The 17,535-nt window shown below is 45.3% G+C and overlaps 1 protein-coding gene across 2 annotated transcripts in view; it reads right to left on the bottom strand.

Moving 5' to 3' along the window:
• Positions 1–17,535, bottom strand: part of WNT5B (Wnt family member 5B) — a 166,254-nt gene that overhangs the window by 8,845 nt on the left and 139,874 nt on the right. For both annotated transcript variants that reach the window (XR_010729187.1, XM_066258709.1), the window contains exons 2-4: positions 17,090–17,241; positions 15,657–15,904; positions 10,266–10,558 (exon numbers count right to left, since the gene is read on the bottom strand). Coding sequence is in view for 1 of the 2 variants with exons in the window: in XM_066258709.1 (XP_066114806.1) it covers positions 10,266–10,558; positions 15,657–15,904; positions 17,090–17,241 (693 nt within the window). In the remaining variant the exon portion in view is untranslated. The remainder of the gene's footprint in view (positions 1–10,265; positions 10,559–15,656; positions 15,905–17,089; positions 17,242–17,535) is intronic.

Here is a 17,535-nt window from a genome sequence, read left to right as displayed (position 1 = left end):
AAAAAAAAAAAATTGAATCAGGAAGAATCAGACAACCTGAATAGACAGATTACAACTAATGAAATTGAAACAGTAATAAAAAAAAACTCCCAACAAACTAAAGGTCTTGGACCAGAGGGCTTCACATTTGAATTTTAACAAACATTTAAAGAACACTTATCCTTCTCAAACTATTCCAAAACAATTCAAGAGGAGGGAAGACTCCAGGTCATTTTATGGGGCAAATATCATTCTAATTCCAAAACCAGATAAAAACACTACAAAGAAAGAAAATTATAGGCCAATACTCCTGATGAACATACATACTAAAATCCTCAAAACATTAGCAAACCAGATCTAGCGATACATTAGAGCAGCGGTTCTCAACCTGTGGGTCGCGACCCCGGCGGGGGTCGAACGACCAAAACACAGGGGTCGCCTAAAGCCATCGGAAAATACATATTTCCGATGGCTTTAGCCGCTGAGAAGCCGCACTACCATCTGCAGCAGCGCTATTCAGCTTGAACGCACGGCCTGTGTTCCAAACTGAATGCCTGTGGTCTCGGTCATGCGCAGACTTGATTGCATCATCCGTCTGGGACCTAAGGGGCGGGGGAAGTGGGGGGAACGCTCCCCAGTCCATAGCAGTGCGGCTGCTCGTCCATAGCAGCGCATTACATGTGTCCGGCGCTTGCTGACGTCATCAGTGGGCGGGTGCAGCAAGCGCCGGAGGACAGAAGCCTAGGAGGCAGAGAGGCAAGAGGTGGAGAGCCAAGAGAGCCTGCGAGACAGCCTGGTATAAAAAAGGTTAATAATGTAAAAACAGTACACACATCATACACACAATACTGTGTAGGTGTAAGCTGCTTTGTGTGTAATCATTACACAGTACACAAAGCAGCTTACACTTACACAAAGCACCATACATTTACACAGTGTGAACTACATCGGTCTTATACTATAAGAGACCACTATAAGATGTAGTTCACACAGTTCCCCAATGTATAATTATCTCCCATATCTCCCACTATTTTCCCATATTCTGAATGAGGAAACTGCTGAAATCAGCGGTTTCCGGCATTGAATCAGCCTCCTATTGATTTCATTGGGAGTGCAGCGGATTTTGTGGAAGAGAGCTCCCGAGAATCTCGGGTTACCACACAATCTGCTGCAGCCTCCTTTTGATTTCAATAAGAGGCAGAGAAATGACAGTTCCCAACACATTTCTTCCTCTCCTATTCAAGTCAATGGGAGGCTGCAGCAGACTCCGCTTAAATATAGAGCATGTTGCTTAATTTTTTCCATGCTAGAACTTTTCCTAGAGCAGAAAAATTCCAAAGGTGGAATCCGCCACCCCCAATAGACTGAAAGAGGCCTCACACTGAGGAATCTGCTGTGCAGATTCTGCAGTGTAAAAGATCTGCCTCCTATAGAAGTCTATTGGGGGAATTTTTCTGCTCTAGGAAAAGTTCTAGCATGGAAAAAATTAAGCAACATGCTCTACATTTGAGCGGAGTCTGCTGCGGCCTCCCATTGACTTGAATAGGAGAGGAAGAAATGTGTGGAACTGCATTTCTGCCGTACAGGGGATCTCTCTTCTGCGGAATCCACGGGTCTCCCATTGAAGTAAATGAGATGTGGATTCCACTGCAGAAACTGCTGCTTTATAGTGTGAAAGAGCCCTGAAAGATACCATGCTGTGCAGAAACTGCAGTGTATCCTATGACGTAGTTCACACTGTTCTATATAGAAAACTTGCCACTAATCTGGAAAAAACAGATCCATTAGTTAAGCAGCTATTTACAGAATGGTAGCCCCAATACACTAGGTAAGGAGGTCCATTAGTAATAAATATTTCTCAATATATAATTAAATATTGTTTTTGTGATTAATCACTATGTTTAAATTATGTTTGATTTGTAGCAATGAGAATACATAATGCATATCAGGTATTTACAGTCCGAATCATAACTGTAGCAAAATTACAGTTATGAAGTAGTCACCAAAATTATTTTTTGGTTTGGGGTCACCGCAACATGAGGAACTGTATTGTGGGGTCACGGCATTAGAAAGATTGAGAACCACTGCATTAGAGCGATCAAACACCACGATCAAGTGAGATTTATTGCAGAGATGAAATGTTGGTACAATATCTACAAATCAATAAACATGATACAGCACATAAACAAAATGAAGGATAAAGATCATATGATCATTATTAATAGACGCAGAAAAAGTATTTGATAAAATCCAGCACTGATTTATGATAGAAACTCTCAGCAAAGTGGAACTAGAAGGAATATACCTCAATGTACTATATATATCAGTGGTCCCCAAGCCCCGGGCCGTGGACCAGTACTGGTCCGTGGGTCATTTGGTACCAATCTGCAGAGAAAGAATAAGTAACTTACATTATTTCCGTTTTATTTACATTTAAGTCTGAACAATGTTTTATTTTTTTATTTTTTGTATTTTTCTGAAGCTGGAAATGGGGAGAGACAGTCAGACAGACTCCCGCATGCGCCCGACTGGGATCCACCCAGCACGCCCACCAGGGGCGACGCTCTGCCCACCAGGGGGCGATGTTCTGCCCCTCTGGGGTGCCGCTCTGCCGCGACCAGAGCCACTCTAGCGCCTGAGGCAGAGGCCAAGGAGCCATCCCCAGCGCCCAGGCCATCTTTGCTCCAATGGAGCCTTGGCTGCGGGAGGGGAAGAGAGAGACAGAGAGGAAGGAGGGGGGGTTGAGGAGCAAAATGGGCGCTTCTCCTATGTGCCCTGGCCGGGAATCGAACCCGGGACTTCTGCACGCCAGGCTGATGCTCTACTGCTGAGCCAACTGGCCAGGGCCAATGTTTTATTTTTTAAAAATGACCAGATTCCCTCTGTTACATCCATCTAAGACTCACTCTTGACGTTTGTCTCGGTCACGTGATACATTTATCCATCCCACCCTAAAGCCCGGTCTGTGAAAATATTTTCTGACATTAAACTGATCTGTGGCCCAAAAAAGGTTGGAGACCACTGCTATATATGCCATATATTACAAACCTGCAGCCAACATCATACTCAATGAGAAAACACTAAAACTGTTCCCCTTAACATCAGGAACAAGACAAAGATGTCTACTTTCACTACTTTTATTCAACATAGAATAATATTGAAAGTCTTAGCCACAGCATTCAGACAGGAAGAAGAAATAAAAGGCATCCAAATTGGGAAGAAGTAAAATTGTCATTATTTGCAAATGATATAAAATTGTATAGAAAGAATCCTAAGGATTTCACCAAAAAATTAGTAGAACTAATAAATGACTTCAGTCAAGTATCAGGATACAAAATACGTATCCAGAAATCAGTTGCAATTTTATATACCAATAATGAACTATCAGAAAGGGTAACAAAGAAAACAATCCCATTTACGATTGCACCGAAAACAAACAGACAAAAAACACTAGAAATATGTCTGACCAGGCGGTGGCGCAGTGGAAAGAGCATCAGACTGGGATGCAGAGGACCCAGGTTCAAGACCCCGAGGTCGCCAGCTTGAGCGTGGGCTCATCTGGGTTTGAGCAAAAGCCCACCAGCTTGAACCCAAGGTCACTGGCTCCAGCAAGGGGCTACTCGGTCTGCTGAAGGCCCGCAGTCAAGGCATATATGAGAAAGCAATCAATGAACAACTAAGGTGTTGCAATGCGCAATGAAAAACTAATGATTGATGCTTCTCATCTCTCTCTGTCCCTATCTCTCTCTCTGACTCATTCTCTGTCTCTGTAAAAAAAAAACCCCACACAAAAAAACAGAAAAACTGATAATGGATGCTTCTCATCTCTCTCCATTTCTGTCTGTCCCTGTCTATCCCTCTCTCTGACTCTCTCTGTCCCTGTAAAAAACAAAAACAAAAACCCCAAAAAACCACTAGAAATAAATTTAACTAAGAATGTAAGCCTGACCGGACGATGGCACAGTGGATAGAGCGTTGGACTGGGATGTGGAGGACCCAGGTTCGAGACCCTGAGGTCGCCGGCTTGAGCGCGGGCTCATCTGGTTTGAGCAAAAGCTCACCAGCTTGGACCCAAGATCGCTGGCTCGAGCAAGGGGTTACTCTGTCTGCTGTAGCCCCCAGTCAAGGCACATGTGAGAAAGCAATCAATGAACAACTAAGGTGTTGCAATGAAAAACTGATAATTGATGTTTCTCATCTCTCTCCGTTCTTGTCTATCTGTCCCTATCTATCCCTCTCTCTCTCTCTCTGTCTCTAAAAAAAAAAAAAAAAAAAAAAAAAGAATGTAAAAGACTTGTACTCAGAAAATTATAAGATACTGAAGAAAAAAAATTAAAGATACAAATAAGTGAAAGTGTATACCATGTTCATGGATAGGAAGAATTAACATCATTAAAATGTCCATAATACCCAAAGCAATGTATAGTATAGATTCAATGCAATTTCTATCAAGATACCACTGGTGTATTTCACAACACTAGAACAAATATACCAAACATCTATATGGAACCACAAAAGATTCCAAATAGACACATCAATCTTTTTTTGTGTGTGTGAACTTGAGCTCAAGCTGGTGAGCCTTGCTTAAACCAGATGAGCCTGCACTCAAGCAGACAATCTCGGGATTTCGAACCTGGGTCCTCCATGTCCCAGTCCGGCGCTCTATCCACTGTGCCACCACCTATTCAGGCGCCACATCAAACTTGAAAAAGAAGAACAAAGTTGGAGGACTTGCAATACCTGATATCAAACTATACTACAAGGCCAGAGTAATCAAAACAGCATGGTAATGGCACATAAACACACATATAGATCAATGGAACAGAACAGAGAACCCAGAAATAAACTCATGCCTTTATGGTCAATTAATATTTGACAATGGAGGCAAGGACATACAATGGGGTAAAGACAGTCTATTAAATAAATAGAGCTCCTGGAGCCGGGCCGCTCGCTCCGCTCGGTTCGGCTGGCTGGGCTCCGCCGCGGGGCGCGTAGGCGGCGGCGGGGCTGCCTAGGTCAGCTCCTCCTGCTTTCCTGCCGCCCGCCCGCTGCACACGCGGCGCGAGGCCCGGGACCGGAGTGCGAGCACGGTGTCCCGGCGCCAGCAGAGGCTCTGCCGGGGGTGGGGCGACCAGGAGCGGGGAGCGGCCGCAGCATCCTCTCCCCCCGCGGCGGCAGGGCCCGAAGCGAAGGAGGTCGGCGCCGGGTCGCCGCCGCTCTGCCTGATGCTTCAGGGGCAAAGGTGAGTGACGATGGCAGAGAGAACGTGACCTGCACGGGCCCTTACCCACCCACTGAGTGGCACCACCATGCAGAAGCCCAGTGGCCTGAAGCCCCCCGGCCGTGGGGGGAAACACTCGAGCCCCATGGGCCGAACGTCCTCCGGGTCAGCCTCAGCCTCTGCCACGGCGGCAGCCACCGGATCTAAGGAAGGGTCTGAGATTGTCCTGGTGGAGCCAGCCCCATCTTCCCATCAGCCTGCTTGTCTGCCACCCAGAACCATGCCCTTTAACCTTTCTTTATCTGACCTCTAGTCTTCCTGTGTGTGGGCGGAGGGCGCCCTGGCTGGGAGCACCAGCTCTGAAGGCAAATGGTAGAGAACAGCTGTTACTTGCTTTTTCTGATCATAAAAGTATGATCGACCCTGTGGGATGTGTGGGAAGTTGAATGCAGGAATAAAATTGCTGATAATCCTAAAAAAATAAAAATAAAAATAAAAAAATAAATAGAGCCAGGCAAAATGAATAGATACATGCAAAAAAAAAAAATGAGACTGGACCACTTTCTTACACCATACACAAGAATAAACTCAAAATGGATTAAAGACTTAAAATGTTAGAATCAAAACCATAAAAATCCTAGAAGAAAACATAAGCAGTAAAATTTCCAACATTTCTCATAGCAATATTTATTTTAATATGTCTCCTCAGGCAAGGGAAACAAAAGAAAAAATAAGTGAGACTACATCAGACTAAAAAGTTTTGCCTAGGAAAAGAAACCATCAACAAAATGAAAAGACAGTCCACTGAATGGGAGAACATATTTGCTAATGATATATCTCATAAGGGGTTAATATCCAAAATTTATAAGAAACTTATGGAATTCAACACCAAAAAAAAAAAAATTAAAAAATGTGCAAAGGACCTGAATAGACACTTCTCCAAAGAGGACATACAGATGGCCAATAGACATATAAAAAAGTGCTCAATGTCACTAATCATCAGAGAAATGCAAATTAAAACCACAATGAGATATTAGCATACACCTGTCAGAATGGCGGTCATCAATAAATCAACAAATAAAAAGTGTTGGCGAGGATGTGGAGAAAAGGGAACCCTAGGGCACTGTTGGTGGGAATGCAGATTGAAGCAGCCACTGTGGAAAACAGTATGAAGTTACTTGAAAAATTTAAACATGGAACTGCCTTATGAGCCAGCTGTTCCACTTTAGGAATGGCTTTGGGAACTATCTGAAGAAACCCAAAATACTCATTTGAAAAAATATATGCACCCCTACGTTATCTGCAATGGTATTTACAATAGCGAAGATGTGGAAACAGCCCAAGTGTCCATAAGCAGATGACTGGATCAAAAAGCTGTGGTACATTTACAAAATAAAATACTACTTGGCCATAAAAAAAGAAATCTTATCCTTTGTGACAGCATTGATGGACCTGGAAAGCATTATGCTAAGTGAAATAACCAAGTAACAGAAAGACAAATACCATATGATTTCACTTATTTGTGAAATCTAATGAACAAAAGAAACTGACAAACAAAATAGAAACAGACTCATAGAGTACAGACTGACAGCTGTCAGAGGGGAGAAGAGGTTTGGTGGGCTGGGTAAAAATGGTGAAAGGAATTAAGCAAAAGATAAAAATCAAAACTCATAGACACAGGCTATAGTATGGTGATCACCAGAGGGGAAAGGGGGTGGGGGTAGAAGAGGGTAAAGGCAGGATAGATGGTGAGGGAAAGAGACCTGACCTGAGTGGTGAACACACAGTACAATATGTAGATGATGTGTTACAGAATGCTGAATTCTACATAATTGTATTAACCATCACCCCAATAAATTCAATTTAAAAAAAAAAGAACTCACAACCTGGAGCAGACAGAGGCAAAGGGAGAGGTAAAGGGTTAGAGAAGAGGTGGGAAACTGGAGGAAGGGGGGCCAAAGACAGGGACACACAGGAGGACGGCTGTAAGTGGCAGATGGAAGGGGCTGCCAAGATAAGGGCCCGGTACAAACAAACAAACAAACAAACAATTACGGGCAATAAGACAAGGAGCTGCTTCCTGCTCCTCCCCTCCTTCTCTCTCTCTCTCTCTAAAATGAATGAATAATAATTTTAAAAAACCCTGACCTGTGGTGGCACAGTGAATAAAGCGTCGACCTGGAACGCTGAGGTCGCTGGTTCGAAACCCTGAGCTCACCTGGTCAAGGCACATATGGGAGTTGATGCTTCTTGCCCCTCCCCTCCTTCTCTCTCTCTCTCTCTCCCTCTTCTCTCTCTCCTCTTTAAAATGAATGAATAAAATAAAATTAAATTAAAATTAAAAAAAAATAGACAAGGAGCCAGTAGAAGTGTGCTCAAGACTGTGACTGAAACGGGCCTGGATTAGAATGAATGCCTAGTCACCTCCACATCTGTCACAATGCCCCATGGACAGCTCAGAGCAGAGACAGGAAACAGCCCCCCATGAATCTGACCTCTCACTAGGAAGCAATATGGCAACTTTGGTCTGCATATTCACATGCACCCACTGTGTAAAGCACAGCTATCCCTGTCCTCAGAAACTTACACTTCATGATGAGGTAGAGTACACCATAACTCAGGACCGGTACAAATGCTCTACTGTAGTTGCGATGCAGAGACTACTACCTATGAGAGATGGAACAGATTTGAAGGAGTAGGTGGTATTATATAGGGATCTTAAAAAATGGATAAAATTTGCCTGACCAGGAAGAGGCGCAGTGGATAGAACATTGGACTGGGATGCGGAAGACCCAGGTTCAAGACCCCGAGGTTGCTGGCTTGAGCGTGGGCTCATCTGGTTTAAGCAAAGCTCACCAGCTTGGACCCAAGGTCCCAAGGTCGCTGGCTCGAGCAAGGGGTTACTCAGTCTGCTATAGCCCCACGGTCAAGGCACATATGAGAAAGCAATCAATGAACAATTAAGGTGTCGCAATAAAAAACTGATGATTGATGCTTCTCATCTCTCTGTCCCTGTCTATCCCTCTCTCTGACTCTGTCTCTGTAAAAAAAAAAAAAAAAAAAAGGATAAAATTTGGGCATTCAGGAGATAAAGTGAAGATTTTAACCTTTTCACCAATCTCTTTCCAGTTGTGTTTAAATATGCAAAGACTGCCTAATGGAGCGCTAAACCAGAAGGAAGTCCTGGAGGCCCAGGCAGCCACACAGATGCCCTCAGAATTGATGTCACCTGAGACAGTTGTGGTCTCTCTGCCCAGTTTATACCATAACAAGCACAGTTCAGAGCATCGACAACTACCCCTCACCCCACCATGGATCAATATCACCCCCATACACCCACAAGTGGCTAAAAATCTGACCTCAGGATATGTGATATGTAAGAGAGACACTGGATAAGGAAGGGACCAATTCTAATTTCTATGTGATGTCACTATTGGTGATGCTAAGTTTACACAAGTATAACATGTTCTACCAAGCCACCGTCGTAAGATACCGATTCATGTAAACACATTTCCAATCCCATTTTTCTACTATGTACTTCTATGAAACAAAAATATAACAATTTTTAAAACCTGAAACACATTTTTAGAAACATATTTATATCCTGTAACCCACCAATGAACCAATATTAAATTCTGCATTTATTGCTTCTCAAAAAAACCTCTGCTCTCATTTTTAATTAGTTGGTCTTTGCTCTCATTAAAGTCCCTGGCCTGGGCCCACAAGCCAGCTGACTTGACATAGACCTAAGTGTGGACAGCACCCCCAGAAAGAAGTCAGTGCTCCCCTGGCCCTTTGTCAGGAGACTGTTCGTCCCTCCAGCACTCAGGCCTCAGACCTCTCTACAGGGAGACCTGGATGCAGGCTATATTGGTCGAGTCCCTCTGTTTCTTGAGGCAGAAGTCTCACAGGGCAGCAAAGGGAAGAGGAGTCCTGAGCATATGCCCAGAGGTGTGATCTCCATGAACAAGGTGCAGGCAGAGCAGGAGTGTGCTTCCCAGAATACCATAAAGGAAACCTAATGGTGTTGCCCAAGTATGCTCTGCACACACAATAAAGCACGTTCACCTCCACCTCCGGTTCAGTTTCTACTGAAACTGAGGCTCAGAGACTATCCTATCTTACAAGTGATCAGTGAAACTGTCTACTGGACCCTTCCAAGAATCGTTTGTCCTTCATGCTTTCACTACGTTAAAACTCCTAGCACACAGTTTGCCACTAGGCCTAAATGAGCTTTTGGACTGGGTTTCTGGATTGTATGACAGCAGCTCTTAAGCAAACTCTGCTTTTACCTGAGCCTTTAAGAAATCACAAGCCACCTGACCTGTGGTGGCACAGTGGACAAAGCATCAACCTGGAATGCTGAGGTTGCCGGTTCAAAACCCTGGGCTTGCACAGTAAAGGCACATACGAGAAGCAATTACTATGAGTTGATGCTTCCTGCTCTTCCCCCACCCCCTTCCCTTCTCTAAAATCTTTAAAAAAAAACAAAAAACATAAGCCCTGGCTGGGTAGCTCAGTTGGTTAAAGTGTAATCCTGATACACCAAGGTTGTAGGTTTGATGCCCAGTCAGAGCACATACAAGAATCAACCAATGAACGCATGGATGAATGGAGCAACAAATTTCTCTAAGTCAATAAATAAAAATTTTTAGAAAATGAAATCATAATCCCTAGACTAAGTCTAAAAGCCTAAATTTCCAATCATCCTATCTGTTCAAACTGTAACATAGGGGCAGTCAAGGCAAGAACTCCACTCCTTATGTTTGAAATTCTGATTGTAAGATTGCATCTAAGCTCTATGGGACAGAAGCCCTGTAGAGAAATAAATAAGGTTTAAAAAAATGACAAGTACATGTGCGTGTAGGGAAATGGACCCTTCTAAAAAGGATTAGTTCAGTAATATGGGCACCTAGATCAGCAGTTGTAGGTAAGAATCTCCTTGAGCAGGCCAAGCCCTTCCTCCATGACCAGGCCACGGCTCATAGCTCAGCTCAGGGACAGCCCAGCTGGTCTGCAGTGTGTGGGGAGGGGTGGGATGGGGTTGGGGAGAGGTCCAGCTCACCCTTCGACCCGCCTCGTTGTTCTGCAGGTTCATGAGCACCCGGCCCTGCTCCTCCGATCCCTTGGCATAGTTCTTCTCCCGCTCCCGGGCGTCCACAAATTCCTTAGCAAAGCGGTAGCCGTATTCCACGTTGTCCCCACAGCCGCCCCATAGCCAGTCCCGGGGAAGATCCTTGGGCCGCGCTGTCCTGCTGCAGCCACATGTGGAGAGCTCACCCTCTCGGCAGGCCCGGCTGATGGCATTCACCACCCCCGCGGCACTCACGGCATAGGTGAAGGCAGTCTCGCGGCTCCCTGCAAGGCAAGACAAGGCAAGACGGGTGGTGAAGGAGGTCAACTCTAGTGGAGGCTCTTCATCCCTCTGCCTCCTGCAGGCCCATGCCGCAGCAGCCTCAGCCCTACCACTCTCAGGAGGGAAACAATGTCAGGAAGGTGTGCCTTTCAGTCCCCATGGCTCTAATGGCTCAAAAGGTCTCTTGATAATGAGCTGAAATTTGCCTCCTCTGCCCTATGACATACCAGATAGAGTGACACCCTCCAGCCCAGGCTTACACTAACAAGCATTCCAGAGAAGTTTACACGACCAGTAGATTCCTAGGGCACAGACCTAAATGCAGAGGAGAATGGACATTGAGGAATTTAGGAGAGACATGAGACCAAAGAATGAGACCGAACAGAAATCATAGGACCAATTACAGAACTCTATCCTTACAAAAACCTCTCCCTCACAATGTCAATATTTCCCCATCCTATAAGCCACACATCTGTCTTTTTATTGCTGCCCCTATCCAGCTAGATATAGTGGCAGAGACCAGAAGTAGAAAGTGAACTAGAATTATAACATCCAGATCATTCAAGCTGTCTCGCTGTCTTCCATAGGGTCCACACTGCCTCTTAACTCCAGAGTACTGGGAACACATCTATGGGACACTCAGCAGGGTCTCTCCAAATATATAGATAATTTCTAGTAGAAAGCTGAACTGTGGTCCTCTACTGCTGTAGGGAACCACTCACAAACTCACATGCTGTATGTTCTACTTCAGTAAAGATGTTTATAAAAAATAATACTCAGCTACCAGGAAATGCAAATCAAAATCAAAATAAGACACCATTTCACACACATGAGGAAGTAGGGGAGGACATAGAAAAACTGGAGCCCTCATGTATTGCTGGTGGGGAACATACAATGATACAGCTGCTTTGGAAATAGTATGGTGGCTCCTCAAAAGGTTGAACATTGAATTACCACATGACCCTGCAATTCCACTCCTAAAAAGATATCCAAGATAAATGAAACCATTTGTTCACACAAAATCTAATACGTAATGTTCATTGTAGCATTATTCATAATAGCCCAAAAGTCCATCAGCAGGTGAATGGGTAAACAAAAAAGTGGTATTATCTGTGCAATGAGTTATTATTCAGCCATAAAAAGTAATAAAGTGCCTGACCAGGTGGTGGCGCAGTGGATAGAGTGTCGGACTGGGATGCGGAGGACCCAGGTTCGAGACCCCAAGGTCGACAGCTTGAGCACGGGCACATCTGGTTTGAGCAAAGTTCACCAGCTTGGACCCAAGGTTGCTGGCTTGAGCAAGGGGTTACTCGGTCTGCTGTAGCCCCCTGGTCAAGGCACATATGAGAAAGCAATCAATGAACAACTAAGGTGTCGTAACGAAAAACTGATGATTGATGCTTCTCATCTCTCTTTGTTCCTGTCTGTCCCTATCTATCCCTCTCTCTGACTCTCGCTCTGTCTCTGTTAAAATAAAAAAGCCATAAAGTATACAAGTACATGCTACAACATGGGTGAACCTTGAGATTACTATGCTGAGTGAACCACTTAGCATTTTGTATCCATATTGAACTTGATGTAAAAGGCCACATATTATATGATCCCACTTATAGGAAATGTCCATAATATGAAAAATCATAGAGGCAGAAAGATTAGTGTCTACCTAGGGTTTGGGGAGGAGCGGAGAAGAATAGAGAGGGATCACTAATGGGTATACTGTTTCTTTATAGGGTTTTGTAATTAGATAGTAGTGCTGGTTGCACAATCCTATGAATATACACTGAACTGTATACTATGAAATGGTACATTGTATGGTATATGGATTATGTTTTAATAAAGCTGTTATAGGAAATAATAAACATCCCTGTCCGGATAGCTCAGTTGGTTAGAGCATTGTCCTGAAGCACAGAAGTCACCGCTTCAATCCCTAGTCAGGGCACATACAGGAACAGATGGATGTTCCTGTCTCTATTTCTCTGCCTTCATCTCTCTCTAAAACATTTTAAAAAGAAAATAATAATAAGTAATACTCATATGGACTTAGGTCTAGAAGGAAGGGAGCGGTTCTTAACAGGAAACTGAGGTTCAGTCCTGATCTCAGCTATTAAACCAAACAATTTCTGCTCTCTGTGGTCCGAAGTAGACAGACATCCCACAATACCATCTTGGCACATGAAGAGAGAAGCAGTCTGCAATCACTGATAAGTTTACAGTGATCTCCCACCGTATCCCCCCTTTTTATTATCTAGGCACGACACAGTGAAGTTTGCAACCAGACCACATTGGGCAAATCAGTTTTTCTCAATTAGCCAGGAGTCAATTCCTGGTCAGCTGTGGACCAGGAGCAGCCCAAGAAAAACCCAGATGGTACAGGAAGTCACACTGATGATTCAGCCATCAGGCTTGACATCTGAGTCAGTGCTGAACCACTGCCAGAGACCAGGCTCTATCTGGTCTAGGGGAGTCAAGCTATGAGTGTGAGCTCCCAAGATGGTAAGATGGTTAAGAGGCTCTTAGGGAAGAGAGGATACGCCTGAGAAGTCTTCCTAAAATGGGGCCTCGGGACCCTGACCTGGCTGGCACCCTGGGGCAGGAGGAGCCTGGCAGCTGTGGCCCAGAGCACACTCCATCCACTGTGAGCGCTCCTTTACAACGTTCCTCAGAGAAGTTGGTTGGGTTCTCAACGCAACTCATTCCACCTTTTTTTAATGACTCTAATAACCAAAACATTGTTATATTAAGCTGAAATGGGCCTTCCTATAACTTCTGCCTACTGGAATGCATGTCTATTCCCTCTCCCATAGAACAGCCCTTCGGTATTTGAAAGCAACAAACATGCCTTCTATGTGTTCCCTTTCCCAAGGTACTGGGTCTGATTCTTTCATCCATTCTTCAGCAAACACATTTTTCAGAACTGAGTCATCCTTCTTAGAAGCACCTTTTACAATAGTGACCCCACAAGTGAGCATCCTTGTCAAAGACATCCTGTGCTCTGAGGGTCGTTGCTGATGAGCATGGTTGGGATCCTAACCTGTCCTCAAATGAATTAGCTGTCTCCTGCAGGCATTCTGCCTCTTTTGGCTGGAGGCAACCTTAGGTCCTGAGTGCAGGTGGGGCTCTGCTTTCATGGGCAGCATCTCGGTCTCTGGTAAGCCTGCTAAGCACAGGCTCTTAGTGCTCCTCTCAGCAAGCAAGAGATAACGTGGGCTTCAGAATGGATAGGCAATACAGAGTGGGGGGGGATCCCTATATATGAAACAATTCAGAGTGGAAACTCAAACCATCTCAAGGATAAAGGCTATTAAACCAGTGGCTAGTGGAGCTACTAGAGAGACTTTAATCTAGTCGGACAACAGGAGAACAGAACAATATCATGCCTTCTCTGTTACAACTGCCAGGAAGGTGCCTCCATGCTCCTCTGGGCAGAGACTGGGTGAAGCACCAATGCCTCCCCCTGTGCTGCTCTGCTGCCTTTGGTGGTGGACTTTTGCAGCTGCTTCAGAAAAGAAAGGGATCTTTTGGAAGTCACACACCAGACAGCAGTTAAGAGAACGAACTCACCAGGAGACATCTGGGCCCAGGGAGAGGAACGAAGGACAGTTTCCCAGGTAGCATAAGCCTCAGGGAAGCTACAAAAAGGAATAATGAAAAACCACCAAACAAACAGGAGGGTTTCACTGGTAACAGAGCAGGGTACAGAGAGGGTATGGAACAGGGTCTGCTTTCACAAGTCACTCTGCCATGCAGCCCTGTATCCGGCAGCTTCTATTCCTGACGGCGCTTTTCTGTCTGAAGGAAAGCCTCACTTTGTGGCCTTCACTCAAGCAAAGGAACACATGGAAAGGACCTAGCCAACATCAGGCATACATTAGGTTACTCCCTTCAAGTGATTAGGAGAGTTCCTCTCTCTACACCTAGGCCACCCTTGTGTCCTCACTGGAAACTCAGGACAGAGGGTGCTGCTGACCCAAGACTTTACCATGAAGAAGGGACAGATACTAACTATATTTGAGAAGGATTGATAAATTACCACTAAATCCCACTTAATGCTCAAGTCTATTCTTTCAGGAAAGTTGCCTAGTAAGACTGATACGGGAACACAGAAGCATTCCTTCAATGGACCTTGAGTTGACACTGAAGGAAGAGAAAAAAGAGGTTCAAAGTGTCCTTTCCCCTGATCCTTACTTCTTACTCTGGGCAAGGGAGGTGGGAGAGAGGTCAGGAGAAGGAGGGGGCCTTCCAAGTATCCATAATAGAGGAGAATGGAACTGCAACTCCCTAACTCCCCTGCTGCTAAAACCATTCTTTGGGAAAAGCCCAAGCTTGGGTAACTCCAGAAGGGAAGCTATTCTGAGAGAATACAGGACAGGGTCTTCAGTGCTCTAACACCTTCCTTTTATGGCCCTGAGGATAAGACCCAAGAGAATAGGGCCGGATTTCTCAATTTCTTGCCAGGGAGAGGAAAATTACATTTCAAAAGGGCCTAAAACAATTAGGGCCCAGATCACACCTCCAGCTAAGCAATAGAGCAGCCAAAGAATCATCGGCCAGGAGTGGGAGAGGGAGAGGGAGAGGGAGAGGACAGGAACCTGGGAAGAGGTGGCCCTCTCACCTTTCTTCTTCAGTCTGTCCCCTTCCCCCGCTTTCACCCCCACCCCTTTCAAATGGAAGAGCCAGGACCCGGGTTGAGTAATGACAGCTATCTCCAATTTGGCCCACAGTTTCTCTCTCAGGGTCCAAGCAGAAGAGGCAGAAAGCCCATGGACATTCAGGGCCACGCTCTCAAAGGAGGCCACTGTGCTGAGAGACAAAGCACACTGGTGGTGGGCAGGTTTCCTCATTCACTCAAATGCAGCTCAGACGGTCAGATCCCTTCCCAGCGTGAGTCACACAGGCTACCCCAGACAGGGCTGAGCTGAGCTAGGGCTGTGCGGCTAACACATTGTCTAAGATTCTTCTGCCTCTCTCCTTGCAGGCCAATTCCAAGCCTTGAGAGAACCCATTAAAACACTCTCTCTGCACCATCCTGAGAGAGCATGCTTGTACCCAGGCTAGGTGAGCACAGCTCCTTCAACCAAGCCATGTCTGGTGGCCGCTTACCTATCTGCATGACCCTCCCAAAGACAGATGTGTCGTCCACGGTGCTGCAGTTCCACCGCCTCTGCCGGAACTGGTACTGGCACTCCTTGATGCCCGTCTTGGCTCCCTCCCCAATGTAGACCATGTGCTCTTGGTACAACTGGCACAGCTTTCTCTGGCCAGGGGAGAGCCCAGGAAGCTGGCTGCACACAGGCTGGGCACCGATGATGAACATCTCAGGTCTCTGCACTGGGTTCATAGCTAACGACCTACAGCAGAGATTCAGAAAGGGGAAGGAGTGAGCATATACATGCCTGTGTGCAGCTGTAAGTCATTCATTCATTCATTTTTTTCAGTGCTTTCTGTGAATAAGGCCCTCCATTAAACGCTAAGAAAAGAAAATTAGGAAAACTGAGGCATGAAGACAGATGACATGTGAGATGCTTAAGACAAACTTGAGCTTCTGGATTCAGGGCAATCAGATAGGGGAAGAGCTCTTACAGCTGGGAAGAACTTTTTATAAGGAGATGGCCAAAGTGTGAGCTTGAAGGATCTTAAAGGTGTGAGGCAGGAGGGGAATGCAACAGAGGGAGTGGGCTATTCATTTGAGGCAGAGAGCAAAAAGTACCAAACCTCACCAGGAGAGAGCATGACTTATTCAAGGAGTTGGACTAATTACTTCACTTTGAACCAAGTGTAGGATATGTGATGGAAAGCAGTAAGTTCCCTTATACAGTGTTCCCCTTATGCCTTTAAAATCAAATTCAGTTTACATATATGGCAATATATTCTAAAGGTTTTCACTTCTGTATTGGACCCACACATCCCTGAACCCACTCCTTATTAGTTCTCAGGCTTTCCTTTTTGCTCATTAACCACAAGATACAATAAAGTATTAAGTGAGATGATAAGGCTGTACATTTGCCATCTGAGTAAAAATGTGAGCAGTGTACAGATCGTGCAAAACAGGTGGTGAGTGCCTGTTATTCCATGTTGACTTGGCAATGAAAGTTTTAAAAACACAAAAAGAAAGCAACACAATGGTCCTGCAAATCCCGCACCTGGTCTTCAGACTTATAAAGTAAGAATTCTATTCTCCTTGCACCCACCAGCAAAAAAACTTAAAAAATAATAAATAAATAAAAATGTTTACCCATCCAATAACAACAAGAGGAGTATTTCTAACCACCCATAGGGATGGAGGAAAAGCCAGGAAAAGGGGAATACAGACAGGATCAGAGAAACAGCCAAATGAACTAGTCCTTTATCCTGTGGAACCTTTACCTCTGGGGGCCTGAGAAAGAAAAAGGGCTGCCCCAGTTTTCCTGGGATAAAAGAGGTCCTCAGGATTCCTATGAATAAAGGAAGATCGCGACCCACTGTGACCTTCTCCACATTTCAATTACCAAAGGAGGCGTAGGTTGTAGAGTAGGATTTCAGCCCCTCTTACTCACCACCAGGAGCTGGCATCAGCTGGCAGCTGAGCCCAGCTGGAGAGCAGCACAGCAGCGAGCAGCAGAAGGCCTGGCATGGGCATGATCCGCCTCAGCCCTCCCCAGTGCCCCGGAAAGACCCCAGGGACTGCCGGCTTCCAAAACTGGGAGTCCTGAGAAAACAGAAATGGAGGGAGAATCAGTGTGGAAATGCAACAGACAGGGGAGGACTAAGAAGCAAGGGAGTGAGCTCTGGGATAGATCTAATGTCACTATTCACTCTCCCAAAGAAACTCAGCCTCTTTCCAACCTCCATCTCCTCCGGCTCATCTTCTCACCAGAGGGCTGCTGGCCTTAATACCTCTTACCCCAGACTGGGGTAAGACCATACTCAGGGCCTTATTCCAAAGGAAACACTGAGCTGAGAAACTAGAAGAGAGAAATGAAAACATCCCATTTCTGGAGCA

This window comes from Saccopteryx bilineata, chromosome 2 (assembly GCF_036850765.1).
Source record: "Saccopteryx bilineata isolate mSacBil1 chromosome 2, mSacBil1_pri_phased_curated, whole genome shotgun sequence".
NCBI lineage: Eukaryota > Metazoa > Chordata > Mammalia > Chiroptera > Emballonuridae > Saccopteryx > Saccopteryx bilineata.
The sequence above is the reverse complement of the archived record's forward strand: the minus strand, read 5'-3'. Positions and strand labels throughout refer to the sequence as shown.